Source organism: Neofelis nebulosa, chromosome 12 (assembly GCF_028018385.1).
Source record: "Neofelis nebulosa isolate mNeoNeb1 chromosome 12, mNeoNeb1.pri, whole genome shotgun sequence".
Classification (NCBI taxonomy): Eukaryota; Metazoa; Chordata; class Mammalia; order Carnivora; family Felidae; genus Neofelis; species Neofelis nebulosa.
This window is the reverse complement of record NC_080793.1, coordinates 84,504,662-84,525,165: the sequence shown is the minus strand read 5'-3', so window position 1 is coordinate 84,525,165 and position 20,504 is coordinate 84,504,662. Positions and strand designations below refer to the sequence as shown.

Genomic DNA, 20,504 nt, shown 5'->3' with positions numbered 1-20,504 from the left:
TCTTTTCATCTGGAGTGTACAGAATTTGAAATGTTGTCATAGTCTATTAACATATAACTTTGGAGTCTTATTCTGTCAGTAAGATGGGAGTTTGCTCTGTGCCAGGGTAAGTGGTCATAATCCAACAGTACTGTTGCCCCAAGTATGGCTCTATAGCAGACGGTGTGAGAACCAGGCAGGGCTGGTCACTCCTACGTTACAGGAGCTGGTTGGGCTTACATGTTTGCACCTTTTAAAAAAATCTTGAGTTTGACCAAGGTTCATTCTCCTCGAGAGAACTTAATGAGTGGTTGGCCAATTCCTAGAGTCTCACTTTGAAATTTATACTGTTGTCATTTTCCTTAAACATTCCTTCATTGTAGCTTTGATTATAGAGAAATGACTGTCCTCTGCTGTTTTATAGGCTCATGTAAAAATTGGAACTCGTTCACTAGTCTTTGTAAACTGACTTTTATGTATTTAAACCAAGACGCATGCTGCTGTTTGTGATACGATACTCTCTTCTGATGTGAATCACTGCTTTCCTAATGGGGCTTAATTATAACCTCTGAATAATTCCCGTTAATAATGTTTGTTCAGATAGAGCACCAAACGGGAAGTTTCTGTCTCTAGGCAACCCTGTTCTGAAGGAAATGAAATCTCAAACCACATTCTTTGGGTGTAGATTCAGGGCATAGAGTGAATACTTCTACGTTAGGTTTGACTCCTCCTGTTCTTAAAATATTACCTGTTATATCATGGAAGAGGGGGGAGTGAAGTGAAAGAAATCCAGAAATTCCAAAGGTAAGGTACTGCAGTGTTACCACTTCTGTCATTGCATTTTTGAGTAATAAACCTCTGTTTTGAAGAGCTCTAGTTCGACAACTGATTTTTTTTGGGGGGGGGGGGGGTTGCAAAAATGTATTTGAAAGGCTCATAAATTTCCAGGATGGAAAAGACAATTAGAGGTCAAACCCACAAACATAAACCACCAACAGGAAACTATAGCTCACTGAAGCAATAATCAACTAATTTTCTGCCTTGATTTTATACTGTTCACTGTTTTTTGAATTTAATGAATAAATTCTGTTAAAATTTTTTACAACGGGCTTTTTGTTCCTTGCTTGTCATTTTTACATGTTTCCCAAAATAGTATGATGTATTGACTAAACTTTATGTCTACATTTTTGGCAAGAGTCTTAGAGATTTTTTTTTCCTGATTAATTGAATACATTTCACAGAATTTCACACTGGAATTTTATACTGGATTTCTTCCTTTTAGAGTTGATCTCTCTAATGTGTTAGATCTTCATGCCTTTGACAGTCTTTCTGGAATAAGGTATGTTTTCTGTATTTTGTTCACTTTTATTGTAATTCGTTTTATTCTACTCATTTGTGACGCAGGGATGATTTATACAGTTGCACACTTGATTGAAGCTTCTTGTCATTCCTTTGGCATACGGGATCATTCCTAATAATGATGTTCTTGAAAGTTTTGTCAATTGGATGTTTGGAAATCGTAATGCATTTCCTGTAGAAATTATAGTGTAAATGGTTGTTAACTTTAGAGATCAATCACTAATATTTGTACACCAACTACTGTATGTAATACTTTATTTCTATGAGAAAATGCATGAAATACATAAAAAAATTTAGCTTGGGGTATTCCCTCAGGTTCCTCCTTTCTCCTGAAGTGATGGATCACTTTCCTGTTCATTTCCCTAGGAGGAATCTTTATTAAGGGAGAGGAACATATCTTTCTTCCCTGGACATCGGCATCTTTTTTTTTTTAATCATCTTAATTATGTTTAAGTGTACAATTCACTAGTGTTCAGTATATTCACATTGTTGTGCAAAACTGAAACTCTGCAACTATGGATTGACAGCTCTCCATTTTCCCCTCCCCACAGCCCCTGGCCACCACCGTTCAGTGATGTGTTTTTAAGAATTTGACTACTTTAGATACCTGAAAGCAGTGGAATCATATGGCGTTCGTCTTCCTGTAACTGGCTTATTTCACTTAGTCCTCAACGTTCATCCATGTTGCAGCGTGTGACAGGGTTTCTTTCCTTTTTAATGCTAAATGCCCCAGTAGACGTATGGACCACATTTTGTTCACCCATTCATCCGTGGACGGCCGTTCAGCCGGCTTTCTCCCCTTGGCTGTTGGGAGAAGTGCTCCTGTGAATGTGGGTGTGCACATGTCTCTTCGAGATTCCTGTTTTCAGTTCTCTTGGATACGTACCCAGAAGTGGGATTTCTGGGTCATACGGTGCTTATATTTTTAATTTTTTGAGGAAAACCTTACTGTTTGCCAGAGCAGCTGCACCGTTTTCACTTCCCACCAGCAGCACACACGTGTTTGGTCTGTCCACACCCTCGTCCACACTTGCTGTTTTCTGTTGTTTTAGGTAGTAACGGTCCTAATGGGTGTGAGCTGATAACTTGTTGTGGTTTTGATTTGCATTTCTCTAGTGGTTGGAGATACTGGACGTCTTTTCGTGTGCTCATTGGCCATTTGTAGATCATTTTTGGAGCAATGTCTATTCAAGTACTTGGTCCATTTTCTCATCAGGTGGTTTTGTTGTTGTTGTTGTTGTTGTGGCTGAGCTGGGAGTTTTTTTTTAATGTATTCCAGGTATTAACCCCTCATTAGATGCGTGATTTGGAAATATTTTCTCCCATTTCTTCTGAAGTAGTTGAGTCCTAAGTCTCACGTGAGAAGTACCCTCCCTGTGCCCAGAGGAAAGGAGCCTTCTTTCTGAAGACCAAGGCACATTCGGAGCAATGTGCAGGAACAGACCTCTGAATTTCCCCCGTTTACTCCACTGGGTTCAGACCGTGTCCTGTCCTATCTTTTTATGACCTTTCACTCTTCATCAAACCTAGCATAAAAACAGTCAGGCACAAGCATTTCCTTGGTTCTTCATTTCTTTGTGAAGGCTCCTGTGTCACGTAAAACTTACAATAAATAAACTTGCACCCTTTTCGCCTGTTAATCTGTGTTTGGCAACCCGATTTCCACACCAGCCAGGCTCCCAAGAGGGTCGAGGAGAACTTTTTCCTTCCTGTGCAAGTCGTTGGCAGTTATTTTTAACAGCACTAAATATTGAACGTAGAGAAAGAGCATGTGATTTTCCAAACATTTTCAAAGGTAATCTCCTTCCACACTTGCTTAAGAACAGTGATAATGCATTAGTGACACTTAAAGGAGTGGCTGTTTCACGTGACGCCCTCTCTGCGAGGATCAGGCCTTTGCATAACTTATCCTGTGCTCAGTTGCTAAAATGGAGAATCCAACCAGCTGGGAAGGATTTAATTTGACACTTTCTCTGCTGAGACCCCCTCCAGTGAGGCTCATTTCCCTCCAGCCGTTCCTACAATCCTTTCCTCTTTTCTAAACTTGCTGTTACTAATTTACCCCTCACTGTTCTGCGAAGCAAAACATCTGCAAGGTTTTAAGTCCTTTTCCTCCTCCCAGCCTACCCCCATCAGTGTCTAAATGTCTGCTGCTGCTGTTATGGTTATCATTTGTTATGCCACACTGATCTTCTCGCTCTTTTTCATATCAGAACAATGCATTTGTAAGATTCTGACTTTCTGGTTTTTCTCAGTCACAGGTAACAGACTATATAGCAGGCTTATATTTCCGGATACTACTTACTTTATAATAAGTAGATATATTCAAGGGAAAACACCGGTAAAGGAAATAATAGACCCTTCTACCTGTCTTGAGGTAGACAGCAGCATTATTTTCACATTAGGGAGCATGGGGCGAGTGGATGAAATTTGGAGCATTAGTAAAATGCTTCTGTGTATTTTTCTAGGCCTGTGGTAGATCTGTTGGAATTAAAAAGAAATATATCCACAGATGTATTCAACCACACAAAATAGTGTCACCAGAGATTAGGTTTTTTTCAGTATTGTGTGTATAGGTATGGATGTGAACGTGTTGTACGTTTGCTTTTATTGAAGCATAACATCCAATGTAATGTTTGTTTCACGGGTACCGCCATTGAGTCTGCTGTTCTGTGTATTACCCGGTGTTCACCATAAGTGTGGTCATCATGTGTCCTATACAATGTTACTACAGTATTATGGACTATATTCCCTGGGCTCTACTTTTCATCTTCTTGACTTACTCATTTTACAACTGGAAGCTTAGATCTCTTAATCCCCTTTATCTGTTTCACCCATCCCCCACCCCCCTCTGACAGTTTGTTCTCTGTATTTGTCTCTTTGTGTGTTTGTTGAATGTGTGTACGTTCTTAGGAAAAATCTGTAAATGGTCTGTTAGCTTCTCTCTGTAAGAACATGTAAACAGCATCTAAAATTGGAACTATGTTATAGATTGAGTTGTGGAAACTCTCCTTAGCTCGGTATCTCTAAGTAACACGTAAAGTTAAATCGGAAGTATATTGATCTTTGAATTTATAATCAGTTGTTTTTAGTTTGCAGAAAAAACTTCAACATGTGCCAACAACACAGCCTCACCTAGATCAGGTAAAAAAGTCTTAAAAAAAATTTTTAAAGCATTTTTTAAACTAAATTAGTTCCGTTAGGACTATACTCATATGATGACTATATACTGTATCTTATACTGTAAGTATTACTACATTTATATTATTACTATATACTATATTACATACTATTACTGTTATGTACTATATTATACTGTCTTACTATATATGTATATTATATTTGTAGTATTTTCCTCTTGCTAAAAAAAACGCATTTTTGAACTGTGTTGATAATTTTCAGAATTTGGGTGCTTTTGAGGTAATCTCATCTAGCTTAATGCATCACAGGAAGTCCTCAAAGCAGTTGTTTCGAACCTGGGGACAAGGTGCTTTCTGGCCTCTCCGCTCTCAGGTCGCTGAGCATATTTCCCACCAGAAGGGTGGGAATCGGTGTTTAACGGCTTCCCCGGGGGCTCCCTGTGCAGCCTCTTCTTTAACTCTGTTGAACTAACAGATCAAGGACAAGTCTGGTAAAAGCATGTGTGGCTTCTTTAAATAAACACTGACTTTGAGTTTCGCCTGCAGGTAGCACTGTAAATTTGAAGTGCTTAAGGTGTCCTTCCTTTAGGCACTCTAAACACCTCGTTCCTGAGGCCAGTGTTGAAGACCCTGGAAGGCACGTCACCTGTTTTCACTGTCCCCACCCTCCTTTTAAGCAGGTCTAGGTGGTGCAGCTCTAGGGTAACTGCTTTGTTCCATCTCAGACCGTGAGAGCAAGGGGGGGAGCAGTGCACCTCTTCCCGCCTCTGTCTCGAAACTGTCCCGCATTTTTTGCAGCATGACTCATGGTGACGGGGCCTGCACAGTAGCAGCTTCGACCTCCCTTTGGCTCGTATTTATGGGGGCCTGTCCCACCGTGTTTGTGGCACCCTTCGCTCAGAAACGTCACAACATCCTCATCCACGCTTGTCTTTGGCGTGGGTGAGAGAAATACAGCTCTCTGGTGGTAGAATTTTTTAGAAGACGTAGTGGCAGTCACCAAGATGAACTGGAGGCATATTCTTACGGACTTTCTGGGGGAGGGAGACCATACGAGGAGTCCTCAGGAGGGAAAAATGAAGGATATAGTCGCTTTCGAGAACCCTCATCATGGCCAGAATCTGTACCTGCGATGTCTCACGCAGACCCGGCGTGGCGTGTGTGATGCCTTATGGTTGTGGGTTGAAACGCTCTTTCCTGGTAGTAGTCTGTGCATTCCTCAAACATGGATTCCTCGTTGTTTAGCACGGGGCATGTGTGCAATGGTTGCTTGGGGAATATTTGTTACAAGAGCGGAAAGCCGTGATTCTTAAATGGGGAACGTCAGAATCCCGTTTAATATTGAATACTCCGTAGTCCCCACACCTCCGGTCTCCAGGACTGGGGCTTAGGTATGTGCGCATTAATGCGTCTGTATATTTTTAACATTTTATTGTGGAAATTTTACAAAGATCTACAAAAGTAGAGAGAACAGCAAAAGGAACCCTTTGTACACGTGACCTGGTTGCAGTGGCTGTCAGCATTTGCTGATTTTATGCCCTCTGTCTTCCCAGCACTTCTTTTGCTGGAGTATTTTTTAAACAGAAAATTTCAAACATACAGTCAAGTTGGATAGTATAGTGAAACTGTGAGTACCCATTGCCCTTGCTAGAGTGTATTAAAGCAAATCCCAGACTGTATGTCATTTCACCAGTAAATAGAGCATGGCTGTTTGTTTTTTTCTGATGCACTCTCCTGCTTTCGATCTATAAACAGAGGGCAGAATATAATATTGCAGACAAAGGGCAGTGGGATTCAGGGTAATGATGGTCTGTCTCATGTGGTTGGGCGGGTCTGAGGCTTTGTGAAGGATAGTTTTTTTTCTTTTAACGTATAGTAAAGCATACAAGTTTTTAGTGTACAAGTCAATGTGTCTTTACGTACATTTGTGCCTGTGCGTTGGCCCATGGGCACATACGAACACGTATCTCTGTAATTCCCTCGTAGATACAAATACAGCAAATTCCCACCATCGTCAAGAGAGTTCCCTTGTGCCCCTTTTCAGTTAGGAACACTCCTTGCAAAGATGCACCTCCTATTCCGAGTAAGACATCAAGAAGTAGATTTTTGTTTGACTGGAAGAAGTAAGGGAAAGAGCAACCCGGATGTCTAAAAGTGGGCAGGTGAGCATGCTCTAGGAGAGGGGGACTCCGGCGCACACGTCCTGGTGGCCGCTTCCTGCTGGAATCCTGAGCTAAGGTGTTGGGCTGTGATGGGCCAGGCACCGGGAACCGCTCTGTGCTGTGGGGCAGGGGCAGGGAAGCTGGATTGGAGTTGCAGTCAGGAGACCAAGCAGGGAGATCCCCTGTGACGAGGGCCTGCACTGCGCTGGTCGCAGGGGGCGTGGAGATGGGATAAATCAAGGACAGACTCATACTAGACCTGTCTGAATAGCCTTACTGACTGATGCTGGGGCGGTAAGACAGAAGTCATGGGAAACAGGCCTGGATTGACTAGAGGAACCTAATGCTTCAGTTTTCTGCTTCTTTCTGTGTCTGGGAAAAGGAGAGTTAATTTTAGATTCGACTCTAGAACTGGGAAGAAGTCTGAAGTAGGTAATACCTAGGACATAGTAGGTATGTTACTAAAGTTTAATCCCTGAATCCTCTTTAATGCAGCTATCTCCCTGGGCCCTTTCTTTGCTCCCTGTAAGGAGGACCCGGGATTGGAGGGTGGGAAGGTAAGAAATCCCAAATGGCAGCCTGTGCATAGTTTATTTAGTAGAGCCAATTAAACGAGGGATAACAAGTTGTGACCCTCAACTTCTGCCTTGGGAATTTACAGATCTCATCTCCTTTACTGTCTGCCCACTGCGAGGAGGATTTATTGGTACAGGAAAACATCTAGTTCTAAAATCTGTATCTGCATTGTCTTAATTTTTAACACCCTTTTTATCTCATATTGGAGTTAATTGAACCCCTTAGAAATATTTTCATATTTCTAACCTGCCGAAAACAACAACCATTCTCAGTAGAAGCTCTTTAAGAATAAAAAAGCATTACTGAGTTCTATGTTGAGACCTTTTCAATATGAAAAGCCAAGTTCTCCAACTTGAATAAAATACATTTTAAGCAGTTTTGAAGGTTCACTTGCTACTTTCCTTTGAAAATGACAAAGTATGTTTCATTTACATCCTTTTACTACATATTTGATATGCTATATGATGTGCTGTAAGTTCTGATATGCATTTTTTGGTATTATTGGCAGTGATTGCTTTTTTTAATCTTTTATTCAAAAAATTTTAATGTTACTTATTTTGAGAGAGAGAGAGAGAATGAGCAGAGGACAGACAGAGAAAGTGGGAGAGAGAGCATCCCAGCAGGCTCCCCACTGTCAGCACAGAGCCTGATGCGGGGCTTTGACACGGGGCTTAATGTCACAAACAGTGAGATTGTGACCTGAGCCAAAATCAAGAGTTGGATGCTTAACTGACTGAGCCACCCAGGCGCCCCTAAAAATCTGACATTCTAAGTCAATTTTAGTTGGCTTTCCTGTCTCATTTAGCAAGTAAGTGCTTTCTGTTTTTCCTGTTACTAGCAACAGTGGAGAGTAAACGTCAGTATATTTTGTCCTTAGATTGGTCTTTAGTACTTACCTTTAGCTCTTCTCAGTTTGTATAAAAAACAATTGGTCTTTTCACATTTCCTACTATAAGCCTATGTGATTTTCTGTTGGTGAATAAAATTACTGTTGCAGTTGTAGAAAATTATACAAAGCTGTGCTTTAGTGTGTTTTCTCTTCCTGTTTTAAAGCTTGGCTTGAGTGTATTATCCTGATTATGCAAGGTGGGATTTGTGTTTCCATCATGTTATGCTTGGCCCTCATGTATTTTCATCATGAAGTTGAAATTTGGGGTCACAGTAGCCAGTGGAGCTTTGGACTTTGATTATGTGACCAGGAAATCTTGAGATTCAGGTTCCTTAGAGTGCACAGTGAGATTTATCAAGAGCAGGGAGAAAAATAAATCTCAAAGTCAACATTCTAAATGATGTCAACCTTCTACAACCAAAGGTGACATCATACTGTCATTCTCATGGCCAGATACTCCTCTCCCTTTGGCATATGCTTGGTCAGAGCTAAACTGAATTTTTCCTTTGTGGTGTTCCCAGAGAACTTTCAAAAGTACACTTTTGCTTTTGAGTTTTACTCATGGATCTAAGTAGTTTATTTTTTCTGAGCCTCCTTTCCTCCAATTTATAAAATGTCAATAATTCTCTTTATTCCACAGGCCTGTTGTCACAAGTAAATGAAACATGAAATGAAGTGACCCAGGCAAAGTACCTGGCTTAGAACATAGTCGATACACTGTATATATATTACCTTCCCTCTTCATGCTGAGAATCCTGAAGAGAATGCATTAAACAATGAGTATCCTCTTCTGAAAGTTTCTGTTTAAGTACTAAGCCACGGATGAACTCTACAGAGTACAGAAAATGGAATTGCTCCTATCAGAACTCAGCAAGACAGTGAAACAGATACACCTAATGTAGTTGTTAGGCAACATAAATGTTCATGAACGTGTTTCTGTCTTAAAGGTTAATGTATTCAATGTCTTAAAACGTAAATATACTTTGCATCTTAAAACTTGTGATTTTTAAAAATATATGACATTACTTTAAAAAAATCATTATTGATGGTCTCTCTTGATTTATAGAGCGTTCTTACAGTGACATTTGAAGTACCAGGAAATGCAAAGGAAGAAAGTCTGAATGTATTTATTCAGGTGAGTGCAGTATGTAACTGATAATGACTTACCACCTGTTTGGGTTCCATGGCTGTTGCCGGGAGGAATGGTTGGTCTTATTAAAATATGTCACTTGATCCAGAATCTTCTGTGGGAGAAGAATGTGAGGAACAAGGATGGTGACTGCATGGAGGTCATACGGCTAAAGGTACGGTGTGGTTTTCACTTTCATCCTTTTGGACAAAGGCCCCTTCCTTTCTTGGCTGTCACTTAACACCGTATTTGGTTTTATTTATTTATTTATTTATTTTTTTTTTTTTAATTTATTTTTGGGACAGAGAGAGACAGAGCATGAATGGGGGAGGGGCAAAGAGAGAGGGAGACACAGAATCGGAAACAGGCTCCAGGCTCCGAGCCATCAGCCCAGAGCCTGACGCGGGGCTCGAACTCACGGACCGCGAGATCGTGACCTGGCTGAAGTCGGACGCTTAACCGACTGCGCCACCCAGGCGCCCCCGTATTTGGTTTTAGAAGAAGCGCTGGTTTTAGTACAAATGACTTTGGTCTGTTTTCATTTTTCGGTGTTTCCATTGCTGAAAAGAAGCTTTGGCAATCCCTGCATAAAGCGTGATTTATGCGCATAGCTGGCACGTAGCGTTTCAGCTCACACAGCCTGTGCGCTCAGAAACATCTCCCCTGTTCTGAGCAGTGATGTGGCCGATAACCTTGACTCGCTGGACCTCTCCTTTCCTTGGCACACAGCTTGGTCCCTTCGGGAACGCTGACTGTCTTCTTGTGTTTAATTTTCCAAGAGCGCTTCATTGACAGAAGTAATATTAGAAGTCTTGCCGCGGCTGAACCCGTGTTACTTCGTACTTGTAGCAGACGCTGAACAGTGGTCATACTGTAAACAGAGTTCCAGAAGACCTGGAGAAAGCTTGCTCTGCATTTGAAACCCATCCACGTTACTTAGCATTTGGGGATTTATGTCATGGAAGGTGTTTTTTCCAGGGGGCAGTGTTCTATGTGGTGTGCTTAACCACTCAGCAGTCTACTCCCGCGTTTCCAGAAGGTTTTCTTATGATTACTTACTACTACTGTTAGTAACTAGATTTTCCTGTTAGCAGCTGACCTCCTGGGGTCACTAGAATGACGAAGGCTGACGCTATCAAGAAACCATTCAGGAGACACCTGGGTGGCTCAGTCGGTTAAGTTCAGCTGAAGTTTGGCTTCAGCTCAGGCCACGATCTCGCAGTTCATGGGTTCAAGCCCTGCGTCGGGCTCCACGCTGACAGCTCCGAGCCTGGGACTGCTTTGGATTCTGTGTCTCCCTCTCTCTCTGCCCGTCCCTGCTCATGCTCTGTCTCTCTCTGTCTCTCTGTCTCTGTCTCTCAAAAAGAAAGAAACGTTGAACATTTTTTAAAAAGCCATTCAGGTTTAGATGTGCTCACTCCCTGTGCTGACTCTGCCAGGGACTGGCGTCAGAGCCATGGGTGAATCTCAGTCTGTTCCCAAGTCCTTCCCACCCAGAGGAGCTAAGCCTGATCCTGGAGCTGCTGCTCCGATGACAGTAGCACCATTTCCGTCCAGGATCCTAACGGGCAGATTGTGTCTCAGTCTGCGACCGCTTCTGTCCCTGCTACTGAATGGGGAGCGGTTACTACAGAAGCAGCCCTTCAGGCCTTTACGCTGATGCTGCAGCCAGGACCGCACCACAGACCTCAGTGGCTCATCCCGCACCATCCTGGCGTGGCTTTTGTCCCTGGGTGTGTGACGGTTTTTCTGCAGCCCTTCGTCCTCTGTGGTTCTTCCCTTGTCCTTTCTCTCGTCACAACAACCCTGTGAGTCTCCCTTCATAGACTTCCTTCTCCGCCCTGCTGCAGAGGACCAGGGCTCTACCGATGAGCTTGTTTAACATGTTCACTCTGGTAACAGCTGGAAGGTCAGAGTCCTTCTACAAGTAACCTAAGACTGATGTTTAGATAATTCTTTCCCAGGAGCTATTACATATTAAAATCTGGTGTAAAAAGGAGAAAACAAAACTGGGCAAAGGAAAACAGGAAGAACATACACCTAAAATACACCAGTACACCAAAACCACGCCAAAGTTTTGTGGTGGGAATGACCTTGAGTGGTTTGTCTCTTACTGTTTTGCAATATGTATATTAAGTTAATAACAAATAAGTGTAACAAACATCATTTCAGAGAAATTGTTTCATCCTCAAGGAGCCAGTTTATCAGATAATTTGTTTCACTTCTGCAAGTCAATATAAAATGAATTGTATCCAGATAGATTTATTTTTCTTTTCCTTTATTTCATTATTATCTGCTCCATTTATTGCAACCTAGTGAAAAATTGTCACCCAAATCCTTTAACTCCTCAAATTGTCCCACTGAGACTGTGAAACAAGGTAAAATCCTTAAAAGTAGAAAAACCACTAGAATTCGATGCATGTTTTATCATTTGGTTGTTTCAACTTTTCAGATATCCTAATACGTGTATTAATTTTATTACAAAAAGGGACTATTTTTTTTTTTTAAAAAACATTGTACACAAATGCTTGAGATTTAAATTTAAAAATCAGAGGCTGTAAGAAACTATTTCCATAAGGCACAAATAACTAGATTTAAGTAATTTTCACAGAGTCTTTATGGGTTTGTATTTAAAATGGAACAGCAATAATCCGATAACACTGTCTGCTGTGAATTTGAACTGAGGCTGATTGATCACTCTCTGAGCAGGGGCTGGTGTCGATCAAAGACAAACTAAAACAGGTGATTGTCCAAGGTGTCCATGAGCTCTATGACCTGGAGGAGACCCCACTGAGCTGGAAAGATGACACAGAGAGAACAAATCGATTGGTTCTTATTGGTAAGTGAAATTGGTAAATTTCTAAAGCACAGTCAAATATATATTTGAAAGTGATGTAATATGCCAAACTGTAGCAAGATTAACCAGTCTGAGTCCCTGTGATTAGTTAATGTATTTGTCTTCATGATGTGATAACATTCATAAGAACTTGGTAGGCATTTTACTCTTTTCTTCAAACAGGTTTAGAAAATAAGTAATAGAAATGCCAGTTTCGTTCTAAGGGACTTAACTAGAAATAGAAAGTTGAAGGGATCACTAATTACTTTGTTTTTGTAAATTTCTGAAGATTACCAAGCATTTCATGATTTGGAATTGACAGGCAAACTGCCCTTTTAATAAGCATGATATAATCACACCCTATTTTGTTCTGTGTGCAGGCAGGAATTTAGATAAGGAGATCCTTAAACAACTATTTATAGCTACTGTGACTGAAACAGAAAAGCGGTGGACGGCACATTTCAAAGAAGATCAAGTTTGTCCATAACACTAGAAGCATTTCTAATCAAAGGGACTGGGTGATAAATCGGGAATAAGTTTCCTACTGGTTATATGTCAAGCATCTGTTCTTTGTGTTACTTCTGTTATGAATTCCAGCGTACTTTAGTGTTTATTTAATGGAACATGTAAAATTTAGTAGATAAATACTATAAAACATTTGACATTCATACAATAAAACGTAATACCCTCTGAAGTGGGGTTTTTTTGTGTGTTTTTGTTTTTTTTTTTTAGTGTTTATTTATTTTTGAAAGAGAGAACATGCAGGGGAGGGACAGAGAGGGAGAGAGAGAATGCCAAGGAGGCTCTGCACTGACAGCCTGGGGCTCAAACTCACAAGCCATGAGATGATGACCTGAAACCAAGAGCCAGATGCTTAACCAACTCAGCCACCCAGGTGCCTCTGTTTTTGTTTTTGTTTTTTAAATAGATGTTTCACAGAAATACCTGTCAGAATTGGCTTTGGAATTTACATACTCTGGATTTTTCACCCATGGAAATTATTTATAATCATAATGATAAAAGTTAACGTCAGCTTAGAACTAAGAATGGCAGCTGATTGCATAGATATTTTATCGTTATTAACAAATTACAAAAAAAATTTTTTTAATGTTTATTTATTTTTGAGAGAGAGAGACAGAGCACAAGCAGGGGAGGGGCAGAGAGAGGACACACACAGAATCTGAAGCAGGCTCCAGGCTCTGAGCTGTCAGCACAGAGCCCCACGTGGGGCTCGAACTCATGAACTGTAACATCATGACCTGAGCCGAAGTCGGACGCTTAACCGACTGAGCCACCCGGGCGCCCCAAGATATTTTTTTAAAAAACAAATAATGTCACCATTTTTATTAAATGAAATAAAAGTCTTGTAGACTTATGAGTTGAAGAAATCAGAGGCAAACAACTGGAACCACCTCTTGTTCTAAGCTTTACTGGTGGAGTCCTGGAACTTCAGCCCTTTGCAACATATTTATACGATTCCAGTTTAAGAGCTTTTGATGTTAAGTAGATTTTCCTACTGGTATTAAATCCATCTTGGTTTTTTTGAACTTCTTTAATTTTCAGTATAAGCTAAAAAAGTGACGACATACAGAACTTCAGAGGGAACTACAGATAACTTACGACAATTTAACCATCTTTCTATCAGGGGTTGGTGTGTAAGTACACAGGGGCTTACTTATCTGCTATTTCTATTAATGGCCAGGTCAGCATAACTGTATTCAGACTGTAAGAGAAAAGCATTAGATGGAATTTTAAAAAGAGCTTTCTCAAACTAATGATTAAATATCAGAAGGCTATAGAAATGTTGTTCTAGAAATGTTTTTTCCTCAGAATTTTCACTGAAAGAATGTCCATCTCTGTGTCTTGAATGGCTCCGTCGGTTGGAGGCAGGCTGACTGGCCCAATCATCTGTCTCTCTTCCCCTGCATTCTGTGCCTTTTTTATATAACCTTCTATATTCCTCCATCTGTCCCCTGAATCCAATCTCTTTTTTAATTTTTTTTTAATGTTTATTTTTGAGAGAGACAGAGACGGAGTGTGAGTGGGGGAGGGGCAGAGAGGGAGACACAATTGAAACAGGCTCCAGGCTCTGAGCTGTCAGCACAGAGCCTGACGCAGGGCTCGAACCCACAAACTGTCAGATCATGACCTGAGCCGAAGCCGGCCCCTTAACAGACTGAGCCACCCAGGCGCCCCCTGAATCCAGTCTCTTAAATTCACGGTTCAGACAGTACGCTTACTCTGTGGCGGCAGATGGCAGATCGCCCAGTAGAAACGCAGCTGATTTTTGGGTCCGATCTGGGCTTTCATTCCAGTTGTGTTGCTTCTTGGCCTCGCAGTCTCGGGCGGAGCACTTTCTCCAAGGTCGGTTTCCTAGTTTATAAAGTGGGCGGCGTCATTTCAGTTATTCAGGGTTACTGTGAGGGTTGCATAGGTTTGCAGCGCACCAAGTGGAGCCTGGATACAGGCTTTCTTTTTCCTAACGAGGTAAATTTGATTTGTTTTATGGTCAGTGTTGCCACAGTAATAGTTCATAATGTTCCTTGGCAAATAGTAAGCACCTAGATTCCTCTGTTTACAGCCATGAGAGAGAGCTTACAATGAATTGGCCTGCTGTGGGGGAAATGTTTGGAGTACTGTTAATCTGTACTCTTAAAAATCTGCATTTATCAAAGTCCTAAACATTTTTTTCTTTAAGATGTATTAGCATGTAATTCTTTTTTATCACATAAGTACTGACCAGATACATTTGTGTCCTACAAATCGCGGATGTCACAGATGAATCAGTCTCCCCTGACCTCTGTCCTTCAGTCGCTGACCCTCCTCGGGGGTGGGCAGTGTTGTCAGCATCGTGTCTGCCCTTGTATGTGTTGCTTTTCACTTACACACACACACACACACACACACGCTTACGTCGTGGTGACTAGAGCCGTAGTGTAAGCTGCTGCTTCTGGAGAGGTAGGAGCTTGCCATAAATATCCTCAAGGAAGACATTTATTTTCATAACGTGTGTTTTATTTTACTTAATTTTATTTTTTTAACATAAAAAGTGTTTATTTTTTTAACTTAAAAAAATGTTTATTTTTGATAAAGAGAGTGCAAGCGGGTGTGGCACAGAGAGAGAGGGAGACACAGAATCAGAAACAGGCCCCAGGCTCTGAGCTGTCAGCACAGAGCCCAATGCGGGGCTCGAACTCACAAATCCATGAGATCATGAGCCGAGCCAAAGTCGGATGCCTAACCGACTGAGCCACCCAGGCGCCCCTTAATGTGTATACTTTAAAACATCGTTCTTTTTAGATTTTAGTGCACTTGGCTTTTTAAAAAACTCAACTATTAGCCTTAGACCTTCTTCCTTGACAGTACATATGAATATGTCTTGTTCTTTAATTGCTGTGTAGAAATTCGTAGGATAGCATAGAATACATTCCTTTAAAACATCATTTATTGATGGGGCGCCTGGGTGGCTCAGTTGGTTAAGCGTCCGACTCCGGCTCAGGTCCTGATCTCGCGGTTCGTGAGTTCGAGCCCCGCGTCGGGCTCTGTGCTGACAGCTCAGAGCCTGGAACCTGCTTCGGATTCTGTGTCTCCCTCTCTCTCTGCCCCTCCCCCGTCTCTCTCTGTCTCAAAAATAAATAAACGTTAAAAAAAAAAAAATTAAAGCATCATTTATTGAGAGCTTCCACTTTGCCCAGGCTTGAGCGCTGGGCGAAACTGCACGTGAAAGATAAGGGCCTCATTCTTACAGTGTTTACATTTTGGTGGCGGGACGTAAATAAATTAGAAAAGAAGAGGAAAGTAAGTCCCATAACAGGACTGGGCGGTCCTGGAAAGCCTCCCTGAGGAGAGATGGGTGGAAGTTGAGGATGGAGTTAAAACGCTTGGTGCACGGGGAGGGGGAGTCGGGAAGAAGGTTCCAGGCAGACCAGCACCTAGTGGAGCAGCCTTTTAGCTGGGAGCCCACACCACTGGTGCCAGACCGGGCCTGGGGGTGGGGGGGTGGGGGGTGGTGTTGGGAGCTGGGGCAGGGCTTGCTGCTCCTGGTGGGATGGAGCAGAACATCTGGTTTTAAGCTGGAGAAGCGGCGTGGTTTGTGATCGATCCCTGTGGCAGATGAACCAGCCCTTAACTGTTCTCGAAACCGCACACTGTGCTGCAGTGAACATCATTGTGCAGCGCGCCTCCTTGTTCTTAGGTGAGGATGCTTCTCTAGAGTAAGTGTGTACGTGTGGAATCCCTGGCTTCTGGGATGTGCACGCTGAAATTCTTAATAGATGCTGACCAGCTGCTCTCCCAAGTGGCTGGAAGTTTCCGCCTTACACAGTAGGGGGTGAGAATACCCATTTTTCCAAACCTAGTTAACCCTCTGTAACCTTGCCCGTCTGCGTAGAAAGGCATCTCACTGTTTTTATTCAGATTTCATGTTTTTTTTTTTTAACGTTGTTTATATCTTCTTTTAAAGATGCATTGTGTGTTCTTCATTCTTTTCCCCAAATGCAATTTTCCGCGATCAGAATCATTATCAGTTTAACCTGCACTTCAGAGGACTTTGGAACTTGTCATAGAGAATATATCCCCAACAGAATATTTACATTATATATATATATATGTAATGTGTATATATATGTGTGTGTGTGTGTGTATGTATATATATATATATATATATATATATATATATATATAAAATGTTTTTAATGTTTATTTCATTTCTTTTGAGAGAGAGGGAGAGTGGAAGCAGGGGAGGGACAGGGATAGGAGAGAGAGAGAGAATCCGAAGCAGGCTCCGTGTCATAAGCACAGAGCCTAATGAAGGCAGGGCTCAGACTCACTAGAACTGTGACATCATGACCTGAGCCGAAGTCCAGAGTCGGACGCTTAACCAACTGAGCCACCCAGGCATCCCCGAGAATATGTATTTTTATAACTAAATAATGTGGGCCAGTATTCCAACTACAGACGATTTCAAGGGTATTGGTGGTGACGATGGTGATCAAGGTTTAGGCGCAGTTCATCTAAAACTCTATAGTTGACTAAGTAATACAGGATAGATTACTAAATGTCTCTGAGCCTTTGCCTCCTTATTCATACAATGGTGATAAAATGCAAATCTCTCACCATTGTTCCAGGGATGAAATTTAAAGCACCCTGAATAGAGTCTCAATGTAAGGGAATTCTTTTTCCAGCAAGATTCGATTAAAAAAAAAAAAAAAAAAAACACCTTAAAAACCCCAAACCAACAATTTTCAAGCTTGTGCGTACCTTCTTAAAACAGCTCTTTCCTAGGCTTTGCCCAGCTTTTAGTATAAGGGGCCAGTGCCTTGGTACTGTGTGCCAGGGAGCTGGAGGAGGGGTCGACACAGGGTCAGAGGGAAGACCAGATAATTGAAAGGGTAATTCTCAGGTCATGATGTTTCCAGGAAGTTATCGACAAAATAAAGCTAAGAGACTTTTAAGCATTTACGGGCTTGGTTGTTTCCTTGCTACAAATTGATTAATCGTCTCCTTTGCCTCAGTAGGGTAGGTGGGAGCACTGCTTTTAGATTGCTTTGAAAAGACTTCCCCGGTTTCAGAAATGCCATACCTTGTGGAAGTGATGTTGAAAGAAGTAAATTCTGCCTTTGTAGACCAGCAACTTGCCCTACCTCGAGGAGAAAGATACACTAGAGCTTTTTTTCTTCTTCTTCTCAGAGTTAGCTTTAATATTCAAATCAACTTTAACTGTTGATGGCCACATTGTCTTTATTTATTTATTTTTATTTTTGAGAGAGAGCGCAAGCAGAGAAGGGGGAGAGGGAGAGGGAGAGAGAATCCCAGGCAGGCTCCACGCTCAGTGCAGAGCCTGACGTGGGGCTCGACCTCACGGCTGTGAGGTCACGACCTGAGCCGAAATCAAGAGTCAGATGCTTAACCGACTGAACCACCCAGGTGCCCTTATCTTGCCTTTAATTTTCAGAGTGGAATGGAGAGAAACCAGACAGCATCATCCTTTTTGTAGATTAGTCTAGAAAGTTTGGTTTTTCATACTAGGACAGCATTGCGTGAGCTCCTGATGGGTTTGTTCAGAAAAAAAAAAAACGTATTCGTTGTTAGGAAAGAAGCAATCCCCAAATATTACAGAGTCCCCACCATGCACAAAGCTGCATGTTAAATGCTGCAGGAGCTACAAAGGCAGGCTTCTCATTCTGAAGGCAGCCCTAAAGAATTGATGGGATGTGACTGTAAGAGTTTTGTTTCTTTTCTTTTTTCTCTTTTCTTTTCTTTTCTTTCTCTTTCCTCCCCTTCCCCTTCCCCTTCTTTCCTTTTTTCCAGAGTGACTTGCCATAATGGAGTCTTTCCAAAGCACTCAGTTTTCATTGATAAAGCTCTTTGTTTTTACCTGGGCATATTTTGTATAACATTAGATATAATCACATACAATAAACTTTACCCTTTAAAAAAAATTTTAATGTTTATTTTTTGAGAGCGTGAGCGGGAGAGGGACAGAGAGAGAGGGGGAGACACAGATTCCGAAGCAGGCTCCAGGCTCTGAGCTGTCAGCACAGAGCCTGACAAAGGGCTCAAAGTCATGAACGGCGAGATCGTGACCTGAGCTGAAGTCGGACGCTTAACTGACTGAGCCACCCAGGCGCCCCTAAACTTTACCCTTTTAAAGTGTACAATTCATAGCTTTAGTAAATCCACCATAGCTAAGTCCAGAATATTTTCATTACTCCCCAAGGAAACTACCCATCAGCGGTTACTCCCCATTTCCCCCTGTTCGTAGCCCCCAGCGGCCACCACTCTACTTTCTGTTTCTGTAATTGGCCTATTCAGACTCCTTTCACTTACCATGATGTTTTCAAGATCCATCCATGTCGTAGCACATATCAACACTTTGTTGCTTTTGTTGCTGAATGAAAGTCTATGTATATTACCACATGTTGTTTATCCATTCATCGCCTGATGGGCGTTTGAGTTTCTCCTTTTTGGCTATTCGGCCTTTTTCCCATGTTTAATTTTTTAAACTAATAGAATGTAATTTTTTGGAACAGTTTCAGATTTACAGGAAAAGTGAACAGACAGCACAAGATAAATGTGCAGGTGGTACAAGTTCCCATATTCCACCCCCCCCTTACACACATTCAGTTAATATGTTACAGTAGTATGGCACATTTGTTACAATTAGCGGACTGATATTGATACATTATTATTAACTAAAGTCTGTAGTTTATTCACATAGCCTTATTCAGGCAGCCTGTTCAGATGGCCTGTCATTTTTCTGTTCCAGGATGCTGTCCGTCATTTTTCTGTTTGGATGCTGTCATTTTTGTCTTCCAGGATGCCATCCCAGACTCCACACTGCAGTTACTTGTCACGTCTGTCTGTAGAGTCCTCTGGGCTTGGACTGTTCTCGTTTTGGTGACCTTGATAGTTTTGAGGATGGTTCTGGCCAGGGACACAGGATGCTCCTCTATCAGAATTTGTCTGTTTTTTTTTTTTTTTTTTAATTTTTTTCAACATTTTTTATTTTATTTTTGGGACAGAGAGACAGAGCATGAACGGGGGAGGGGCAGAGAGAGAGGGAGACACAGAATCGGAAACAGGCTCCAGGCTCCGAGCCATCAGCCCAGAGCCTGACGCGGGGCTCGAACTCACGGACCGCGAGATCGTGACCTGGCTGAAGTCGGACGCTTAACCGACTGCGCCACCCAGGCGCCCCAGAATTTGTCTGTTTTTCTCCTGATCACATGGGCTCGGGGGAGCACGATCACAGAGTGCTATTTTTATCACATCACATTACGGCATATACTGTCAAAGGGTTTATGACTATTGATGTAAACGCTGGTCACCTGATGACTTGGCTGACGTGTTTGTGACCCTTCTCCACTTGTAAGGATCTTTGGAAGGAAGATATCTTTGGAAGGATCTGTATCTTTAGAAGGAAACCACTCTGCACTGCCTGCGGTAAAAGAGTGAGGAATTCTCCTGCCCCGGCCCTGTTTAATATTTTGGAGTGTTTTTGTTGTTGTTGTTGTTGTTGTTGTTGTTTGTGGGTTTTTTTTTTGTTTTTTTTTTTTTTTTGTAAAGCAGGTTCTATGCCCAATGTGGGGTTTGAACTCAGGACCGTAGGTTTAAGACTTGCATGCTCTACAGACTGAGCCAGCCAAGCATCCCTCTTTCCTCCCATTTATTATTTTACTCATTTGGTTTTTATCAGTATGGATACACACACGAATATTTATTTTATGCTTTGGGTTGTAATCTAATCCTACTTGCTGGAGTGGCCCCAGCTTTCACCACAGGAGAACTTCACTTGTCTCCTATGCCCCCTTGACATACCTCCGTCAATGGAGATTCTTTTGTTTTTGTTTCCCAAGCCTTTACTTTTCTCCTTTCATTTTTAAATAACCCAAATCCCCATAGATGTTGACTTTAGGAAAACTAACAATACTCC

The 20,504-nt window shown here is 41.8% G+C and overlaps 1 protein-coding gene across 2 annotated transcripts in view; it reads left to right on the top strand.

Moving 5' to 3' along the window:
- The window catches only part of LOC131490794 (zinc-regulated GTPase metalloprotein activator 1B), a 52,159-nt gene extending 39,395 nt beyond the window's left edge, over positions 1-12,764 (top strand). For both annotated transcript variants that reach the window (XM_058693254.1, XM_058693253.1), the window contains 6 exons: positions 1,262-1,318; positions 4,431-4,482; positions 9,172-9,240; positions 9,344-9,409; positions 11,944-12,073; positions 12,451-12,764. In XM_058693254.1, coding sequence (XP_058549237.1) covers positions 1,262-1,318; positions 4,431-4,482; positions 9,172-9,240; positions 9,344-9,409; positions 11,944-12,073; positions 12,451-12,557 — 481 coding nt within the window. In that variant the 3' untranslated portion in view covers positions 12,558-12,764. The remainder of the gene's footprint in view (positions 1-1,261; positions 1,319-4,430; positions 4,483-9,171; positions 9,241-9,343; positions 9,410-11,943; positions 12,074-12,450) is intronic.
- The last annotated feature ends 7,740 nt before the right edge of the window (positions 12,765-20,504 follow it).